The sequence below is a fragment of the Aquila chrysaetos genome, chromosome 2, assembly GCF_900496995.4.
Source record: "Aquila chrysaetos chrysaetos chromosome 2, bAquChr1.4, whole genome shotgun sequence".
NCBI classification, from domain to species: Eukaryota; Metazoa; Chordata; class Aves; order Accipitriformes; family Accipitridae; genus Aquila; species Aquila chrysaetos.
In genome coordinates this window covers 16914935-16935635 of record NC_044005.1, presented here as the reverse complement: position 1 = coordinate 16935635, position 20701 = coordinate 16914935, and the positions used below count along the sequence as shown (strand labels likewise).

General features: G+C 40.8%; 1 protein-coding gene across 1 annotated transcript in view; it reads left to right on the top strand.

Annotated features, from left to right (window-relative positions):
- Window positions 1-15836, top strand: part of C2H14orf132 (chromosome 2 C14orf132 homolog) — a 43661-nt gene extending 27825 nt beyond the window's left edge. Inside the window, exon 2 of the mRNA XM_030002575.1 lies at window positions 7620-15836. Within this exon, the coding sequence (XP_029858435.1) occupies window positions 7620-7844 (225 nt within the window). The 3' untranslated portion in view covers window positions 7845-15836. The remainder of the gene's footprint in view (window positions 1-7619) is intronic.
- Window positions 15837-20701: the final 4865 nt, after the last annotated feature.

The window sequence follows — 20701 nt, the reverse complement described above, 5'->3', positions numbered from 1 at the left end:
GGTTGATTTGTAATAAATTGAGTTAATTTTTCCCAAGCTGAGTCTGTTTTGCCCATGATGGTAATTGGTGAGTGATCTCTCCTGTCCTTATCTTGACCCACAAGCTCTTTGGTATATTTTCTCTCCCCTGTCCAGCTGAGGAGGGGGAGTGATAGAACGGCTTTGGTGGGCACCTGGCATTCAGCCAGGGTCAACCCACGACACATGTAGATCCAGTTAAATCCAGAAGTTTGGTTTTGAAGTTACCAGTTCCAAAATTATCAGAAGATTCTGCAAGAAACTGTCCAATAGGTGGGATAATCAGCACCTCCTTCTCGCATATGATTAAAGAGTTTAAACTCAGAAGCTTGGTGTTTGAAGCCCTTCCAGAATCATGTTCAATATTAAACTGATACAGCTCTGTAGGTTGCTCTTAATCTCTAAAGGAATTCCTGTTCTCTCTTAGTTTCCCAGCATGACTACACATGGTGTGAAAAGGTCCTCTGTTTTGCCAGTTTTGGAAATTGTAAACAGATTTGAATAGCTCCTACTCGTGATAACACTGATGGTTAGTTTTATAGCCTCCTACTGAGTTTTTCCATATTGATAAATACTTGCCTTTCTGGCTCCCTCTGTTTGTATTTTTTCTTCTATGTGCATGTGCTCCTGGAAGCGTGAAAGTTATAACTGTATGTAAATGGGACCCAGGCATCTTCTACTTCCCCAGCATGGTGTCCACAATAGGATGCTAACCTCAGTTGTATTAGTTATGTGGAACGTCAGCTAGTGCTGCTGTTTGAAGGTTGTTCCTGGCACATCCAGGTAGTTTAAAGCATGTCTGCTTGATTGCCCTGCACGCTTCTGTGGTATTCACCACCCCATCGAATTTAGAGTATACAGATTCACAATTTGGATTATATGTGACTTGCAGTTGCAGCTGCTTCATACAGGTTGTTTGCATTTCTGTTCAACACTGGCAAAGCTTGCTCTTTTCCTTGGTGCAGCATTGCTGCCATTGGCTGGAAAGAGAGGAGGGATTCTTGGGACCAGGGATAGGGTGAGAAACTCCTCCTGTTTCTGTTTGAGGCTTGTCAGCAATAAAAAGGTTTTTGTTTGTTCTCAGTCTTCCACACTTAGAAGATGAAATCCAACATCAGTTGGTTGCGAATAATAGTTTAAAAGCAGTAGGGTTTTTTCTTTGAAATAATAAAAGCTATTTCAAGGGGGTGCTAGGCAGATGTAAATTGTGGGAATGGAATCACAGCATGTTTATCATTAGGGTATCTTGGATGCTACCTGTGCAGAAATATGAGAGTGAAAAAATCAGGGTGAAAACACTTACCTTCATGCCAGTTATTTACACTGTTTGTTGCAGCTGATTCAGCAGTGTAACTTTCCACAGAGAGGTGCACCAGTCTGCACAAGGCATGTGCTCATGTAAGGCTCTTGAGGGGTAGCTGTGCTTAGGGACAAAGATGTAGCTGAGCTCGGTTACCTGTGGGAATACTTTAGTTCAGGGAAACCAGTTTCTACAGCCAAGAGCAAACTCAGAATCGAAATGCCTGCTGCAGCATCTTGGAACATCTTGGAATGTTCCTTCCTGAATATGTAGACACCTGTTGGCCACGGCAACTCTTAGTGTGGTTCAACAGCAAGGCTGAAAACCAAACCTCTGGCATCTGAGATACTGCTGATAAGGAACAACTGTGAACAGTGATCTCATCTAAAAGGACAAAGACATTACATCTAGCCTAGCATGAATTGGGAAAGCAGCAGAGGAAGTAATACACAGGTCCTAGGAATATCATGAATTAGAAGAAAAGCAGGGGTTGATAGAATTGAGAGGTTTTAACAAGATTAAAAATAACAGGTGAAGTCCTGATGCTTCCAAGTTAGAGTGAAAATTTTCCATTGCCACTGGTAGGGTGAGCACTTTGACAACTATATTTTGAAAATAAGCAGCTGTTTTTCTTAAGCTTGTCAACCTGAGACTGTGATTTCAGGGTGAAGCAGGGATCTGAATTAGTTAAATGAGAATTTGAAATTAACTGCATAAAGCATTTGCATGGATCCTCCCTCTTCAGAGACCTGTTTAAGAAATTAAAGAGAATTGCCTTAGGTGCCCTTTAATTTTGGTTGTGTGGGGTTTTAATGCATTTAAACTAATCCACTTGCAGTGAACATGGAATAACTGTCCTGATTGTCACTGTGTACCCAGTCTTCACATTGTAAGTAGTAGGGTGATATTCTGGCAAATGGTGGACAGAACTTGGTTCTCTAGATATTACCAGTAAATAGATAGTAGCCAGGGCATCTTCATTTACATAATAGTGCCTGCTTTAGATGAGAATATATATATATATGCACATTTCTGTGAGACACAAGAGAATTAGTGTGGGGAGAATATTGGTCATGTGGGGTATCTCTTTAGTGCAAAACGTTTATTTAAAAAGAGCTTAAGAAATAAAATATGGTTATGATGCTTTTGCAAACCTGTATATTGCTACCATCTTTGGCAACTGCGTTAGATTGGTTTGTGATTGCAGCTAGAAGGTTTTCAGACACAAATGTGCAGTGCAGCAAATCACACGCTGCCAGGGCAGAAGGAAATAATTTCATTTTATGTATTCATGGCATGATGACATGCCATCATGTCAAAATATGCTATCTAAAATTTAACCAAAAAGAAACACTGAATAATTAGATATTCTGAAGTAACAACAGGGATTTTACAAAACAATGTCTGAGCTGGGGTGACATTTTGCCTGTCAGCATCCCATCCCCAGAGTGGTGTGTGGTGAGGCCAGGGCCAAGAAACAGCACAGCTGTTAAAGCTGCTGCTGAGGTTTCATAATTTCTGGAAAATGGCTACTAGAAGATTCAGCTATGCTTTCAAATCTCTATGCTAAGCCTGGGTTCCCAGTGAGGTAGCAGGAATTAAGTGTTACACTTCTCTAGCTGACTATGAAAAAATGATGAACATCTGATTCTCAAAGAAATGGAGCAATGTTATTGTGAAGTAATGGATTGTCTGTGATCCTACTTAAGAAAGGTATCATTTTTAGAGTATTGGTGACTCGTACCTGACATGATGTTCTTCATTCATGTGAATCATTCTGGTTATAAAACAGGATTTTTCTGCTAACTGCAAAGTGTATCACTTAACTGTTCAAGAGCCACCTTCTCCTGCTCGTGACCCTAAAGCATCCTCTTGGATGTCAGTAGGAGGTATTCAGCGCAGTGGGTGTTCTCATTACCACTTGACATGCTGTTTGGTTTTTCCGCCTGTTGCTATTTAATGATTTGAATTCTTTCTTCGCCAGTCCCAGAAGCCATTTAGCAAGCGACGTACTATTAGTGCTACTTAACAGTATCGACAGTCACTAGGAAAAGAGTTTTATTTCCAAACAGTGCTACAGCATTCCCCCTCGCCATCTGCTCCTGCCATGTCCCTCGCTGTCACGTTTCCCAGTTAACCCTTTGCTCTGACCTCGCCCAGCGCTCTTGGGGAGGGTGGCACAGGTTCTGCACAACTTTAAGCTATAAAAACCCTCTGGGGCTAAAACAGATTGCAGGTCACTGTAGTGGCAGTGACATGGGTGAAGCTCTTGGCTGATGTGAATTGGTGTATATTTGCTTTGTAGAGGCACGGACAGACAAATAGAGCAAGCACGGAAAGCATTGCAGGCTGTCTATCCTCAGCCTACTGTTTATCACAGGCACTTTGCAACTCCCATTAGTGTCAGGTCTGGATGTCTCACAGCCTTTAATGTAATATCTCAAATAAGACTGCAGAGGGAAGATACTGTACCTTTGGGGAGAACAAAGACATCAAGACTGAGGATGAGATTCATCTCACTGAAGTTAATCTACCAAAAAGATAGATTGCCAGTTGATATTAATCATCCGTGCTTCCCTCTCTTCAGTGGAGAGATAGGCATATCTCCCAAGGATGATTTACATGACTCTAATTACTGGGCAGCCCTGACTGTTAAGTGGGAGTCAGAGGCCAGACTGAGAAGGATGCTCAGCTTTAGATGAGCTCAGGTGGACGCTGGAAAACTTCATGGTAGCAAAATTCTTTGTAAATTATTAAATCCATAGCAGTAGCGTCTGGCTTATGAATTTCCTAAGCTGAACACAGTTGGAAGCTGTGAATTGTTAAGGGGTAGTATCAGACATGCTTGTCCTCTTGTGCTCTTACTCTTTCCTAAGCATCTATTTATGGCCACTGTTGGAACTAACACACAAGGGAGATGGACTTTCTGTGACACCATATGGCCATTCCTGTGCTCTTATGTGAGGCCATTTTAGCAGTGAGAAGGGGGGAATACACATTTAGTAAGGGACGATTTCTGCAAACGGGAAATTGGCAGTAAGGTTTATTTCCAGATCTGCGGTGAAGTGCTACTGACCTACAAACAGAAAAACTGGAAGTCAGTTTTACAGAAAGAGCCTGTGCCAGGTGCTGAATGTCAGTGCTTTATATCAGGTCACCGCAAGCCTTTCAGAGATTCAGATGAGCTGTTTCACCATGTGTTCCCCTCAGATGGTGCAAACAGCTTGTCTGAGCCTTAGATGGTACAAGGAGATTCAGATCTGACATCATTTGCCACTAGTGTGGTGCGTAGCTGTGCTGCTACACGAATGCTCCCTGCTTCTGTGACAGCACCAGGTGGACTAACAGGGTGGAAGCTTGTCACTTCAAATAACTCATTGAGAGCACAGAATGTGTGGCCCAAAACCCAGGTGTCACTCACCAGAACAGTGCTCGTGACCTCCCACTCTCTTGTGCACATGCATGTATACGTGTACCTCTCTATTTTGGATGATTGTTCCAGCTGAAAGATTTTGCAGAATTGACTGTCCTAAATGCTGATAGCCTTAAAATGGTGTGCTAAGGAGGGAAGTGCCTCAGATTGAGCATTTTGCTGCCAGTATGGTAAATGTATGCCTGTCACTTGATACGAAGATCTTTAACCAATGTCTCCATCGCTGTTAAATGGCAGCATCACTGCATAAATACACTTTTGTTTGAAGTCAGAATTGCCTTTTGTGGCAATCTCTACATAAAAGAAATCCTGATTAAACTGAGCAATGTTTTCCTTATCAAATCCCAAGACATAAAGGCCGGTGGAATTAGATTCAAAAAGTCAAGCTGGGCTTGTTGTGAAATGGAAGCTGCTTCTCTCTTTAAAGCACACTCTGTTGAAACTGGCAGCAAAAATCTTTGATGGAGGGAGAATGTATCAAACTTGACTCTTGCAATTTCCTGTTTGGTTTCTTGCAAACTGCTTTTGTCTAATCATATTTGATCTCAAAGATAATTTTATTTAATGTGGATTAGGTAGTATGACATATCCATCGTGGTCTTTCATCATTCTCTGTTTCATTTTGAATGTGAAACGATATTTTCTAGTACAGATGAAATTTGTTCAGCAGTCAGCTTTGAAAGACTCTGTCTTTTATAGCTCTGTAAAATGTTATGGATAGCAAGCAAAAAAAGTTACTTTATTCTTAAGCTTCTCAAATTCTTTGCTCTAATTTATAGATTACAGCCACCACTGTGGAGAGGTGAGGTGGTTTATCCTCAAATCCTGTCCTGTTTAGCAGCCTCCCTAGCACAGTTGCACACAGCCAGGAGGGGTGTAGTTTGGTACCAAAGGGAGAGGTTACTGGGAGAGTCAAAATGTGATGTGGGAGTTGAAGGTCAGGGTGTTAAAAGAGGTTGATTTTTCAGCCCAGTGGGCACGGTAATTTAGGGCTGATGGTATAGCAGCGTTCTGTGATGTGGCTGAATGAAGACAAGGCTGGTTCCTCTGTTATTCATAGGCTGTGGTGACTTCAACAGTACTGCTGAAGTTATAATAGTACTACTACTAGTATAACAGCAGGAAGGATTTTTATTTTTTTGTTACAGAGCCAGAGGGTTTCAGCTGTAGAAGAAAGTCCTATTGAGAAAGGTGAAGAATAATAATGCCAGAAACCCAAAAGCACTTACAAGTAGGGTGTAAAACAGGACATTGTAATTGTGTCTAAAGATTGGAAGGTGGCAGCAGCAGCAGCATGGAGACCACTGTGGGGAAGAAAAGGTTGGTTGTGTTGGAGCAAGAGTGTTTCTTAAGGAGAACATTCTCAGACTTTTTTCAGCTTTCCTTGAAGCACTGGAGTTCTACCAGATCTGAAAGGAGAGTGTAGGTAGGATGCACTGATGTCTAGGTTTTACTCATTGCTCAAGACCAAACCAGTCATCAAGGCCGTGATGGAATTTTTCCCTTTTGGTCAGGCTGGCAGAGAGATTTGGACATATGGCTCTGGGTCTTCCCCCCCCCCGCCCCAGTAAAGCCATGGGTTTGGTCTACCTACCTACTACAGTCCTCCGGGAGTTTTAGTTACTGAGTACTGCAGAAACTTGGGGCTTTATGATAATCACACTGCTAGTGCTCTTCCTGCAGTACATAACAGTTGTAGTTCCTGAGGTTGCTGAGCATTTATAGATACGTGAAGCAGATGTTCTGCAGCTTTTTCTGAAACAATGTCCTATACTTGCATGAGACTGGAGCCTGCACTAGGTGAGCCAGGGGAGACTCTTCCAGATCTGCGTTCCCAAACATACAAGGGACAAGGATGGAAGCAAAAAAAAAAAAAAAAAAAAAAAATTAAATATTTTGTGTGCACCTTTTTTTAGTAGTAGATGGTCTTAGTACTGCAGTAGGTACCCTTCTCTTGCCTGAATGAGGAATCCATACATTTGCAGAAGGATGTAATTTTACACCTCTGTGTAGAAGGTAAAATAGTTGTTGAATCATGAAGAATATGTGTTGTGATTTAGGATGAAGTTGGGAAGACAGTTGGAACCTGTATAAGGACAAGGTTAAATGATTCCTTTTTTCTTTATCTTTTGCATATTCCTGTATTGAATAACTACTATCTTACTGAGAACTTTTGCTGGTACCACTGAGAAATCCACTAACGGCACCAAAGAAACCATGTCCTTCCCTGTAGGAGAAGTCTGGGGTGGGAGAAGCATTGGAAATCTGCCACTCACTTCATTGCTATGGAGCCTTTTAAAATCCAATTTGAAGTTTTCCATTGTATAGATTTATAAATCCTGAATCGTTGCAATGGTGTGTTTTGCAAGTGAAGTTAGTGCACAGAGTGCACTCCACCTGTTCTTCAAGAAGAACTTTTGCAATTCATATGTTTTTGCATGATCTCTACATAATCAAGGGTTTGCTTCTGAGTGATACATGAAAGGAGAACAGATTCTCTGCATCCCATCCTTGCTGTGCTTGCTCGATGCCTTATGGTAGTATGATACCATTGCTGGTAGTCACAAAACAATCATGTTGCTGTAAACTTACATTTTGGTACATGACTGCTTTGTGGATAGCTGTATCTCTTCTTTCTAAATGCATATAATTACTTAGGTTGACTTAGAGCCTGTGTGCTAGTTTTTATGTATAGTCCGTGTGATATACATAGGTTTTCTGTAATAATAATGATTCTAACAGAAATGGAAGAACTATTGTAAAGTAATTTTGCAGGTTTGCTAGTGGTTAGTCTTTTGTAATGACTTTGAGACAAAGCAAATACAGATACTGGCCTTCAATCTAATTTTGCCCTATCTTTCTTCACAGCTTCCTGTTATGGGAGGAGCCTTTATGGACTCACCCAACGAGGACTTTAGTACGGAGTACTCCTTGTTTAACTCATCAGCCAACGTCCATGCAGCTTCTTCCATGCAGAATCCACCAGAAGAGACATCCCGTTCTTCAAATGATGCCATATTGTTATGGATTGCAATAATAGCAACAATTGGAAATATTGTGGTTGTGGGAGTGGTGTATGCCTTCACCTTCTAGGATGACTGTTGCTCCAAACACTAGAAGAGAGGATAACTGCAACAGTATTTGTCATGTGTATGTATGTATGTGTGTATATATACATGTATATCTATATAAATACATATAGGTAGGGACTTTGTTGATTAAGTGCTGCCACAATCATGGAAGTGAAATGCAAGTTACTCATCTTGAATCTTGATGGCAGAAAGTTTGGATGCAATTGCAAATTGTATGGAGGTGAGAGCTTTAATTGAGAACAGAGCCAATACCAGTTTTGTATAGAAATGTAATAAAAGAGAGACCAATGTGGTTATAGTAAATACAAAGAGAAAGTGAGATTTATATAGAAAGTGCTTATTTTCTACTGTTTAGATTTTTCTAGCAGCTCTTCTGCATTTGTCAGCTTTTTTGTGCATTTTTTACTGTGCTATAATGTTGTATGAAATTGTTCTGTGTCATGTTTGCTGAACATCTTAGTTTTCCAGGTGGACTAAATGGTTGGCATTGGCTCAGTTTTGATGAAGTACAAGTTCATCGTGTGTGAGTCTTCAGCACGTGCATATGCTACTAGGCTGTGTTCAAAATGATTAAAGCTATGACAGGCAGATGCATGCTGTCTAACACTTGCCTTCCAGTATCAATTACTGGGTCTGATAATCTATGAATTGATGCTAAACCTGTCTGCTGTTTGCAGGAGGAGGCACAGCTATTGCAAGGTGTGGCTGGTCTGCAGACCCTCTGCACTCCAGAGAAGGGCGTGTTATACAGAGCAGCAGCACAAGCTCCCATTTCTGTCTAGAGGTACTGGGTTGCAGTGGTTTGTAGATGTGTCCCTTCCAGGAAACAAAGGCCAAATACCATGCTTTTCAGCTCATTTCACTGTAATCCAGATATCCTACAGCAGCCATGTACTTTCATAAGCTTATTGGTGGATCAAAAGAACGTGGGGAAATTGCGAAGCCTAATTAACAGTGAATGACATCTATGAAATAAATAGAATTGAAAGAAAGATCGGACACTACTCACGAAGGAGTGCAAGAGTCAGGTATGTCGTGGGATAGAAACAGCACAAAAAAGGCAGTAAGTGACAGAGATGCAAGTGCTTATATCTCAGTGTTAGTATGTCTCCGGGTTCTGATGAGGCTCCTGGAAGTGATTTTTATATAGCCTGCTTTAGGTAACAACTCTGATTTATCATTTGGATTTGTTCTGTTGAGGGACAACATTTTCACTGCATTGTTCCCACAAGCAGTTCCTTTTCAAGAGCTGTATGTTTTCAAAACAAGCTGTAGCCTTCCTTGCTTCAGAGATGATAAAATCTTGAGGGAAGAAAAAAAAAATCACTTCTGTTGCAAATCTTCCTCTTCCCCCTTAAAAAATAAACACAAATATATAAAATGTCTGCACTCTGAGAGGAGCAGACAAATTCTTCCTCTATGTCTACGTGTATTGTATAGGTTTTCTGTCTCGTACAGCCACTACCCTAATTCCGGAAAGCCTTGTCTGCAGGCACAGAGAGTATTTTTGACACTTGCCTGCCACTGAGCTTGAGGCTGGACTAAGAGCTGCTGAATTTATAGAGAGGTTTGGATTTTCTTCTTTTCTGTTTAAACCCATTTTCCTGCAGGGCTGGTGGACAGTTACTTGAATCAAACCAAATCAGTATTTATAACCACTCAGTAGTCACTGTGTAATTTTTTTTTTTTTTTTTTTTTTCCCTCTCTGTGAACTGGCCTTTAAAGCTGAGAAAGATGCAAACGGAGCTAGGAGGGAGGGAGAAAAGAAACTAAGTTATTTTGAGGATGAGAAAAAAAAAAGACAACTCACTTGAACGGAGCTTCTGTGTGTGTAGTTATTTCCCTGTTTAGAGGCAAGATTTTTGTGAAGATGGCTGAGGACAGATGAGATCTGTGCTGGGAGAAAGTTTGAGAAGCCCAGTTCTGGAAGACCAGCTGGACACAAAGCAAATTCTGTCTAATAAAATAGCTGTAGTCTTAAGAATGATACAGAAACAATGGTTCTCACTGTCCTAAAATACCTATTCATTCCTTCATAGGCAGAGGATAATAAAAAACAGGGGAGCTGTACAAATTGTGTACCTTTTCTGTTCTTACACTCCTCCTTATTCTTGCTGAGCACAAAGCAAGCTGTTAAGTGAGGTTGGAAGGCTGCAGTTTCCAGTGCAGAATTGAGCAGGACAAGGTCTGGTGTACAAACATGTAGGACCCGTGGAAATACTGCTTAGTGAAATGTACTGTCCCCAGCCATTTTCTGATATTCTGTTGCCTTTATAATTGTATCAAGTATTCATGGACTTTTCTTCAGTGTTTCTGTAGGCTTTCTAGTTAGGCCAGATCTTGCAAGCCCTGTTTTTGCATGAAGAGCAAAATGTTTCCACCATCATTAAAACCAGTTTGACACTATGGTACTTGCCCAATGGGATTATTCTACTGCTTACTGAATTTGCCAGCGGAGTGCTTTGTTTAAATTTCCTAGAATATTAATCTTAGTGCAATTAGCAATGTTTGCATCTCTCTCCCAAAGCACTGGACTAAATTCTTCACCCATGGAAGAGCAGTGTTGGAGCGGGAACAGTGAAGAACCACCACTCTACTAATGAAACAGAGTGACACCTTTGTGTTGCTTTTCCCAAAGAAAGTTTCCTACTTTCATGTCAAATTGATAGTAATAACAGAAGTGTTGGAGAATGAGTTCTGCCTCCAGATCATCGTTGTACATATTTTCATCATTGGAGGCCGAGTTGTCAAGAAGGGCCAGACAAAAACTTTAATTAAAGTAATTGGCTTGACAGGGTGACATGGCAGACTGGGTACAGGCAGCAAGTGCAGGCATTTCCTGTCTCATAGTTAAACTGCACACTAACTGTACAGCTTTTCTGTTGAGAAAAAATAGTTTTAGAATGCAGGTGCAAGGATACTGCATGCAAGAGTCTGTACAGAATGTTGTCAGGTATATTAAAGATCCCTAAATCACAGTGGGCAGAGCTGGTTCAAGCTCTGATGTACTTTGATAGTGATAACATGCACAGTATGTTTCTGGAGGTTGTGTTCTGGCTTTATCTGCTACAACCACTTCCATCTTCTGTGAGGTTAGGAAAGGTTTAAATCCAACCATTGAAAAAGGGGACTCATCCATCATAAAGTTTGGAGACACCATGGAGGGGGGTGAAGAAGTGGATGAATGGTGGATGTTTCTTAGGTATGGTCCTGTGAAATGTGTTACTGCTTCTTTATGTGGATATAAGTTATAACCTGAACTGTCAATGCAGTTTGACTTGGAGCACTGTAGCTTCTCCTTTCCTTGGAGCCATGCAATTGGATAACTGCTGTCACTCACTGAGGGGTGACGAGAAAGTCCAAACACAGGCCCCAGAGCCATTCTCTGAAGCTCCTCTGTGAAAGCAGAAGAGGGTTCTGTGCTTTGCTGAGCACTTTTTAATCCAGCATGAGAGCAGGATTCCACTTATAGATCTGTGCTTTAAATAAAAGCATCTAGCACAGATATGTTACAAGGTCCTGACTGGAGTTTGCTCTGTAGTAGACAAAGCAAAACACTTTCCGTATGCAGTGTTAGACCCCTAGCTATGTTGTAAACATCATTGTACAAACACAAGAAGTGATACTGTGTGTACTTTGCAAAGTTAGTGATGACCCATAGGAAGCAAGTAGATAAACTGGATGCCCTAACATGTCTCTGCTAGCCATGGCCTCTAGGGATCAATAGCAACATACCAAATAATTGAATTGTCTCTTAAGATTTGTTTTGCTCTAAGCAGCCAGCAGCTTGACACAGCAGCTGTGCAGCCACCACAGCAGAGACTAAAGGCTGAACAGTTATGGAGGTAGGTGCAAAGGTGCATTAGATAGGAGAGTGGGGTAGGGAAACCCACACAGCTACTCCTGTTACATTTTTATCTGCAGGGCTAGGAGTCTGTGCTTGTCCACAGCATTAATATCCTCCTAAAATAAAATGAGGGAGGAAGCTGTATTTCTGTGTTGACACACACTTGCAAAACTGAACAACAGATTTTGAAACTGATGCAACAACAGTAGCAGAGAGACTTGCCTGCTACAAATAACGTATTTAGCCATTTGAGTGGGCAAGTGAGCTGATAAATACCTCAGAAGTAATGAGATTTCCCCCCTCCAAAATCCTTGTTTGCAATAGGACTTGAGGGCGGTCAGCATCCCACCAAACTGCTGAGCAGCCTGTAATAACAAGTCCCAAATCAAGAGTGAACAGAAGCAGCCAGCCATTATAGTTTTGACCTGTACATTCATTTGAAGATAAAGGGACAATGTGCCTTTGTGTCCAGGACCAAAAGAAAACAGGAGTCCTTAGTCTATAGGTTATGTATTTTGTCTATTATTAGAAGCTTCCGTTTTGCTAGACTTGAAACAATTCCAGTTGTTAATATCTTCTTCACATTTCTCTGCAGGCTGCTGAGTTATTAATTTCACTTAGCTCTGTCTGTTTATCTGATGTAATTTTACTGGGTTTTCTGTGGCTAATCACAGAGCAGTATCTGGAAAATTATTCTTTTTAAGGATGATTTCCATTATTGAGAGAAATAGGCCAAAAATCAGAATCCTAGATCAAAATGCTTCTCTGCTTTCAGAGCATTCAGAGCTCTGGAGAATTGGATTTCATCCGGTTAATGCGCAGAAAGGAAAAGGGCAGTCAGGTCCCTGGTGATAATGTCAGACATCAGGGTTCTGACAGGCAGAGCTGAGCGCTTCATTAACTCCTGCTCTGCCCCTCTGAGCCCTGCTGGCTTCCTGGACACACAGCCTGAGCTGAGTTTTAGTGAACTAACCATCAGGTACAGCATGTCCCTCCTCATCTTACAGCTTGCTAACCCTCAGGGAAACAAGTGCATTTGTTCCATTCGCAGAAGAGCCAGAGATCAATATTCTGCTAGGTATATTGTTATCAGTACATTGGTCCACCATCCATAAGGTAAAGATAGGGATGATTTAACATGTAGTTAGCCCTTCGCCCCTGGCCTGGGACCATCCTAAACAAATCAAAGCATCCTGAGGCCTTAATGTCTCCTACTGCCCTTGATCTGACACTAACTTTTTGTGTTTTCTCATACAACCCCTCTTCGCATTTTCACTTGTCTTTCCAACTCAAAACAGTGAAAATGAAGTCATCACTATGCTATTCTCTGGACATGCAGGGAACTCCTAACAGGTAGGGACCAACCATGTGCCATTTTAGGTTTTGGCTCTTCAGGCACAAAGAAGGAAGAAAGTGTGCAATTGTCTACCCAGGAGACGCCAGGGGAATACGTGCCTTTGCAGAACAAAATGCATGGCAATTTTATCTCATTCTGGCCTGTACCAGAGTATTTACACTGAGACAACGTGACCAGTCCTACTTTCGCAGTAACCCGTTTTGGGAATTACAGCAACACAGCCAGAAACTGGAAAAGAAAACAACCCTGATAACACAAACCTGCCACATATCTTATGACCTCAATGACATGCCTCTGAAGGCAGGTTTGCCTGAGTGTCATAGGCAGAGTTGATCCGTTGGTACAAAGGCAAATGCCCTTTCGTATGAGCGCAAATGGTGTCTCCATCTTTTCAGGAAGTCTTGGGAGCTTTGTGCCACCATTTTATCTTTCCTATGCAGGCTGCTAGTGAAGATATTTTTCCATTGTAGAAAATACTTGAAAAGTTTCCCATGTTGGTAGAATACATGCAAGACTTACCTTCCAAAGCTCTGCTTAGTCTCCCTGTAGAGCAAAAACCACTTAGGTTTCTTAAGGATGGAACGTTAATGAGTCAAGTATTATCTGTACAGTAGCATCACCTCATTGTAATCTACAGCTTTATGCCAGTAGGTCTCAAAGTGGATCTTACTATTACCTAGACTTTAAAAAGGCTGAGAACAGACACAAGTCACTTCTCAAGAATGTCTCAAAAGTCACTACCTGATCCTTCAGGCTGCATCATTCCTCATCCCTCCTCAAAGTACCCTGAAGTGAACTCGTCTCCATCCCTTTAAACCCCTTGTCACTACCATGTGTCTCTATGCCTTCATTTTATTTCTCCCCTTGTCTTCTTTGTATTCTTTTCATTCCCTGGTATCGGAGCATGCGAGTGTTTGGAAGTCAGCAATGTTCTTCAGCCCTTCTTAACCACCTCCTTGACTGACCTTCACTGACAGTATGGTCAGTGATATGTAAGGACTTAGCACAGTAAGTGCAAAGATCAGTGATACAAGGTCTCTTCTTGTAGGAAGATCTTAATCATTATCTGCCTTAGCAAACCACAAAGTGTTACCCCCAAGCAGAAGAGTAAGATGTGGCCATGAAGCTTGGTAACTGTATTGTCAGTATCCATACAACCCAAAGCCCCTTTTAGAAATGCAGATTTTATAAATACACTGCACTGTTCTGCAGTCAGCATTTACTGAGCTTTCCTCAACTCAAAGTCCTTTGTTATTCACAGCAAATCAGAATTGGTGGTAATGCACTTGTGGTAGGGCAAGGGGAGTAGAAGTGCCATGTGAAAGTCCCTTGAAAAGCTCCATGTGATTTATTATGGGGTCAAGGCCATTAACTACTAGCCTAATTCAGCGAAAACAACCACAATGTGCCATGCCATGGGTATTTCAAATCTAGTCACACCTGTAGTTCTCAGATGCATGGCCAAGCTGCTACAGCCAGATTGCTTATTTCTAAATCTTGTTGTGACCAAAAGGAGGTGTATTCCTTGGCCAGAACCAAGATTGGCGAACAGCCTCCCTCACAACTCCCTGCTTGTGCTGGTATTGTTTCGGGAGCTTCTTGAGCTGCAGTTACTAAGGTGACGTCGCATTTCCTGTGGAGTTCAGTCCCACTAATGAGTGAATAAGATTAAACTGTTTACAGATCTAGGCCTAAAACTCTTTTCAGTTACTGCCTTCATAAGGAGGATCCACGTTCCCAAGCCTGCAAGCTGCTTTATCCAGAGGGACCTTTGCCTCCACCTGGAGTCAGCTGGATTAATAACACTTCTACACTTCTGACATCCGCTTCAGTGGATCAGCTTGCAGGACTAGCTCTGGGTTGCTGGGGTTTTATTTTAAATATATCTAAAGACGTCTGTAATTTCCTAATCGAAAGAAAGAAAGCAGAACACTGTATTTTTTTAAATGAGAAGGTAATAAAAATCAAGTCCGAATATTTTGATAGGTATGCTGGAAGGGTGTATAATGTAGCAAACAGTTGCACTATTTTTTCTATTGTCTGAGCACCTACCCTGAAAAGTATTTATTCTTTATCTAACTAAGACCTCTTTCAGTTCTGAAGTTACAAAATTTGGAAGGAGTCAAGCACAAAGCCTCAGTGAAATTTTAAACTAATGTAAATAAATCCAGTAGCTAGCTTTCTGAAGTAGGCTATAACATTTGGTTTTCGGTTATTTCATCTTAGATATTGCCTAATTGTTGGGGTTTTTCCAAAATAAGCTAAATAGTGACACTTCTGAAAGCATCTGTACTTCACACAAAATCATAGTCATATGGCAATGACATCCTTCAGCTCATGTAAAACAGCTTTAAAAGAGCCTTTTAGTATGCACTGTTATCTTGCTTAATAATCCTTGACAATTTAATTCTCTTGTGCTTTCTCTCTGCTGCCCTGTTTTGTACACTAACAGATTTGCAGGGCTTCTCTGTATTGTTTTTGTAATATATGGGTTGGTTTAAAGAAAAAACTTTACTCTTGTAATGATTGTTTTTGAAATGTGGATCTCTATCTGTAAAGAGAAAACCTACTTTAAAAATGCCCTCTGTTTTCTCTAAGTTTACTGTAATTAGCAAGTTTAGTTAACAGAAATGTATTCTTTTAAGCTCCTGTTATATTCTTTTCCAGTTATTGACTGCTTTCACTATGTGTGTACTTGGTACTGGTTCATTCTTTTACTATGGTGAAAATGACAAGTTTTGTTAATATCCGATGGAAGTTGTGTTTTTGGATAAAGTTCTTCAAACTGATGGCAGCATGTGGTTTTTTATTTTATTCTCAGTTTACCTGAGAGTATTTAGAAGTTTGCAAAAGCTGTTATTTAATTATTACCTCCAGTGATACACTGTCACTAATAATTTGTTGCAATTTACAAATCTGCATGATTTGTCAGCCTTGGGAAACCATCTCTATTGCATATATGGCACAAACAAAACACTGTGGCTATTTCTACAGAAGTGGATTCACCTGCTCTCAAAGTCCAAGAAATGCCTAAACACATCTTGGAGCCAAAAAAGATGTCTCAACTTCTTCAAACGTAAGCTCAGAAGCCCTACACCATGAACCCTTGTGTCATTGCTGTCTCCCAGTTCTCTCCTCAGTTTAGAACGACCGTCATGTCCCACAGTGCAGTGTGGATGGTTTTGTGACTGTGGCCCCAAACTCCTGTCCGAGGGCAGCCATTCCAAGGGCTTTTGGGGACTCGACGGGGGGCATCAAACCTCACTGTAGAATGTTCAGAAAGCTTCATAAAGGCAAATAGTGGCAAGAGGAAGAAAGGAAGACATTTGGCCATACCAGTGCAATACAACATGTAGATTATCACATGCCTTGTGATTCTCCAAAAGGGATCCAATGAGGCAAGCGCATTCAAATCTACTGAAGGAATAACAAAAGGACATGCTAAGTGAGCTCTCATGCACAATTTTAAATAAAAATTTGACTTACCTTTGAATGAAGCAAACTCAGAACATCACAAAGATGCATAGGCCAATCCTGATAGCAAGTCTGACAAAAATTCATTAAAAATAAAATTCAAAATCAAAGACATGTTTTCTTCTAGTCCCAATCTTTATCAATCTAGCAACATAACATATTCCAGAGGTTACCCATCAGAATGTAAGGCAGTGCAATGGCTACACTACAGCAATATCCAATTATAATTCACTTTTCCATTGCAGCTATGGAATCATACAGATCTCAATTCTGTTCATTTCTAAATTCTGCACAATAATTAGAAATGAGAATAATTTAGAAAGGGAAGAGAATATTCTGTTGAGCAGTCAAGGAGGAAGAATATCAGTCATTTAAAGATTTAGCTATGTGCATTCAGAGTAATAAAACCAGCTCAAATTGTTGACATTATGTTCTTGCACAGCATTATCTACATAAACAAACTGGGTGCTTATGTCTGCTAATGTAAATTGTTTTGTAGTGAGACTAACAAAGAACATCAGCCTTTTAGCCCAAGAGAGCCTGTCCACTACAGCATTTCAACTGACATATTTTGCTTTGTCTAATGCTACGTTACAGTTTTCTTTAGGATAAAGAATAATTAATTCACATATTTTGGAATGACTGAGTGACTTCACTGCGTTAACTGCAGCATGCATACATCTTATATGGGGGTTGATGAAGTACCTCTATAAACAGCCTGCTATCCATTTCATTGCCTGCTGTGATAACAGAAACATTGGAATCAACCAGGAACTTGCCTTTTGCTTTGAATTCTTATGAGATGCTGCAGTGTTTCTGAAAGGCAGCAGGCTAAGAACACCACACTATGAAATTGCCAGCTCACGTGTGGTGCAGGTACTGGTACTGCCACTCAGCCCCGACCGTGGGTATCACACCAACGCGAGGCAATCCAGGTCGCCTGTCCTCCTCCTGCATCTGCCAGCAGGAGTCAGTTAATGCTGTTACCTGTAAAGGTTTTATTTTGAGCTAAGCAAATCACCCACAAAGTTTGTATTACAGTTTATAAAGATGCACCTTATAATTCTGAGTACATGAGATCAACTGACCCCCGTATGCTCCTTTTATGAAAATTTTTTTCTTGTCATTTCTGTTTTGAATTACAAAGGTTTTATGCCTGCAGATGTTAGTTGGGTACAGAAACAAAGTTTACTGTTCTGTGAATTTCCCTACTGAGTCTTTAAAGGGTAGGTAAAGTGATTTATTACTCCCTGGGCCTCCAGCGTAGCAGACAATTTTAAACAGAGAATTTTATTTTCTCAGCAGCTCAGCTCTTCTTCCAAGCACCTGGGCTCCCCCCTTTTTTTTTTATTCTTTCTATACTTTCATTTCTTACTCTGTGCTAATACACAAATTCTTTTGATCTCTGGCAATATTTATTACTTGAAAAGACTTTGAGTAAATATTCCTCAAAGTCCTCTGTGATAACAGCTGATGCAAAGAAAGTACTTATAAAGTACTTATTTCTTTCACCTTCTGGTAAATCAAAATACCCATTAATTCCTTTGAAAGCCTCATACTTTTGGTTTTTTTAATAGTTTATATGACCACACGAGTTTCTCTTAGCCGAACTAGTTTCTATCCCCTATGCAACCTTACCTAGTAATTTCTGCTATTTACTGACTTGATTTTGTTTCAGGTGGGTCCTATCTTCTGAAGTACATATTGACTGGAATCTCCTACAGTCAAACTTTGACCTTGTAAGAATTTTCCTTACCTTCCCATTTCCTTTGTAGTTCAAGGATATGTAGGACCTAATTCTTAAAGTCATTGTCCTAGTTGCCTCACTTTTGATTGTAGGATACTCTAGATGAAACCTTAATTTTTCCATCTTCCAGTTGCAATCAGGAATTCCTATTCTTCAGGCAATTTTGGAAAAAAGTCTACTCTAAATGTGAAAAAAAACAAACAAGCAAATATAAAACCCACAATATTTTGTCCTGTTCCAAAATAGTTTTGGTTAGCTTCAATTTTACCTATAAGATATTGAGACCTATGATATGACAAGAATCAGAGCGGTTTTAGTACAGTACAATGCAACAGTGTAATTATAAACAGCTTTGGACTATCATATTCTAAAACTTGCAATATAATCTTGTCACTGAAGCAACTTTTAAATATATCAACAAGTGAACAGCATACTGTGTCAAAATTGTCAAACCAATTTTTTTATAATCTAGTATCTCTTTTGTGATAAAACCAGTTCATCAGATATGTTTTAATGTGTTCAAGTGCTGGGGTTAAGAATGCTTTCCCGAGTGATGCTGATTTAAGTTAGATGAGAACCACCCTTACTTCATAGCTCGACAACAATCCCCTGCTTCGTTCAGTACTTATGTACTTACTATGCATTAATTCATGCTAAGCGGGGAAGAGCTGTCTCAGAAACCAGCCATGTCAAGAACAAATGACTTAGGGTTCTAAAAAGCTCTTCTTCAAACCACCTGACTACCTGAACAGCATAGGAAACCATCACGAGTGCTAAAGAAAACCACAGCAGGGCTACTCTGATGAGAAACTCCTGCGCTTTCCGTGGGTTTGTGTGCACCACAGGGCTGGGAATGAGGGCACTGTGCCGGCTTCTGCACGGGGCTGCTCAAGGGCTTGCCAGGACAGAGAGTGGGCTGCGTCCCTTCAGAGTGAAGCACACACAGCTGACCTTGGAAATTGCTGCAGACTAACTACTGGTTGTAGGTTACCCCATCGTCTCTGTGCAGATAAAGCCTATCACTCACTACAGAGAAATAGGAAGTGCCTCCTTCAAACCTGCACAGTAAGAGACTTCCATTGTAACACATCCATTTTAACAGGAAAGAACCATGGGAAAAGAATAAATGTTAAAGCAAGTGGTGAAGCACTGTTTTATATTTAAAAAAAACCAAATCCAACAGAACAAATTTGGCATAGAAGCGAGGACATCTCTCAAACCACTTGACTATTTCCTCTTACGGTGTAATACAAGCCTGGGAAAATGCCACCACATCAGATTACCAGAACCAGAGTGCAGGACCATTCCACAATTGGAAATAAAAAAAAAACCCCTAACATCATGGGTTTTTTCCTGCACTGCAGATGTCACTTGCCCATTCCATGCACATCCCACAGACAAAATTGTAGCACAATAGTGAGGTTCAAAAAAACCAAACCAAAACAAAAAACCCCACCCCAAACAGTTCCAGAGTGCAGAAAGGCAAATTTTGCCTGGAGGCTTTATACTGACTGACCTCCTGAAGGATAGATTGTGCTTTTTTGTAGCCTGCTGAAAGGGCAGCTCTGCTGAGTCTCTAGGAGCAATTCTGTGACTGGCACTTCAATGGAAACAGTGACTTCGGCACGACCCATTACTTACACTGTGGACACAGTCAATGGACTTCACTTTGCATTCCTCATGCACCTCCCATGTAATGTTGCAAGTTTTTCACGGCATCAAACACTGCAAGATAGGACTTTTATTTTCATAACCAGCTTAGTATCTTGTCAGTGCAGGCATTTGTCTTCTACCACTTTATTTAGCATACCTATAATCACATTAATTTCTTCCTAATGCATTTGGCTTACACCAGTGTTAAGATTCCACTGAAAAGCTGCCAGAATTGATATCTCAAGTCTCCACTTTGCTACGAAGAGCGCACAAATTGTATTCAAACCCCTTCTCCCTCCCTTGTGTTTCCCTTTATTTTCAGTTCAAGCACAGGAATTCATAAACTTCAGTCTACCATTTCTCTGTATAAGGATCCCTGTCCAAGTCCCATCTGAAAGCCCTTCTGGCCGAGCCTTGTTTCCATTGCCTGGCAGAGATGTGTAAAGAGTGCTGGGCTGAGAAACGTGTTACACCAGAGGAGTCCTGGTCCTCACCTGTCCAGACTGGGGACCTCACTAGAGCACATGAAGTTACTTTTTAGCTTGCCTGCCAGGGCATTGCTCGTTTAGGAAGAATCTGGTATACGCCCTAGTCTTGCTCAACTACTTGGTCAGGAATTCATCCCCTCCACCTTCACCCAAAACAGCAGAAGCACTCAAGGCTGACCAGTGATGTAACCTAAGGACTGATTATTACTTTATCACCTTGAAGTTTTTGCAGGTGAGAGTTTTGATAGCACAAATCCCGAGATTCAGCTAATGATAGGACCCGTGTCGTTAA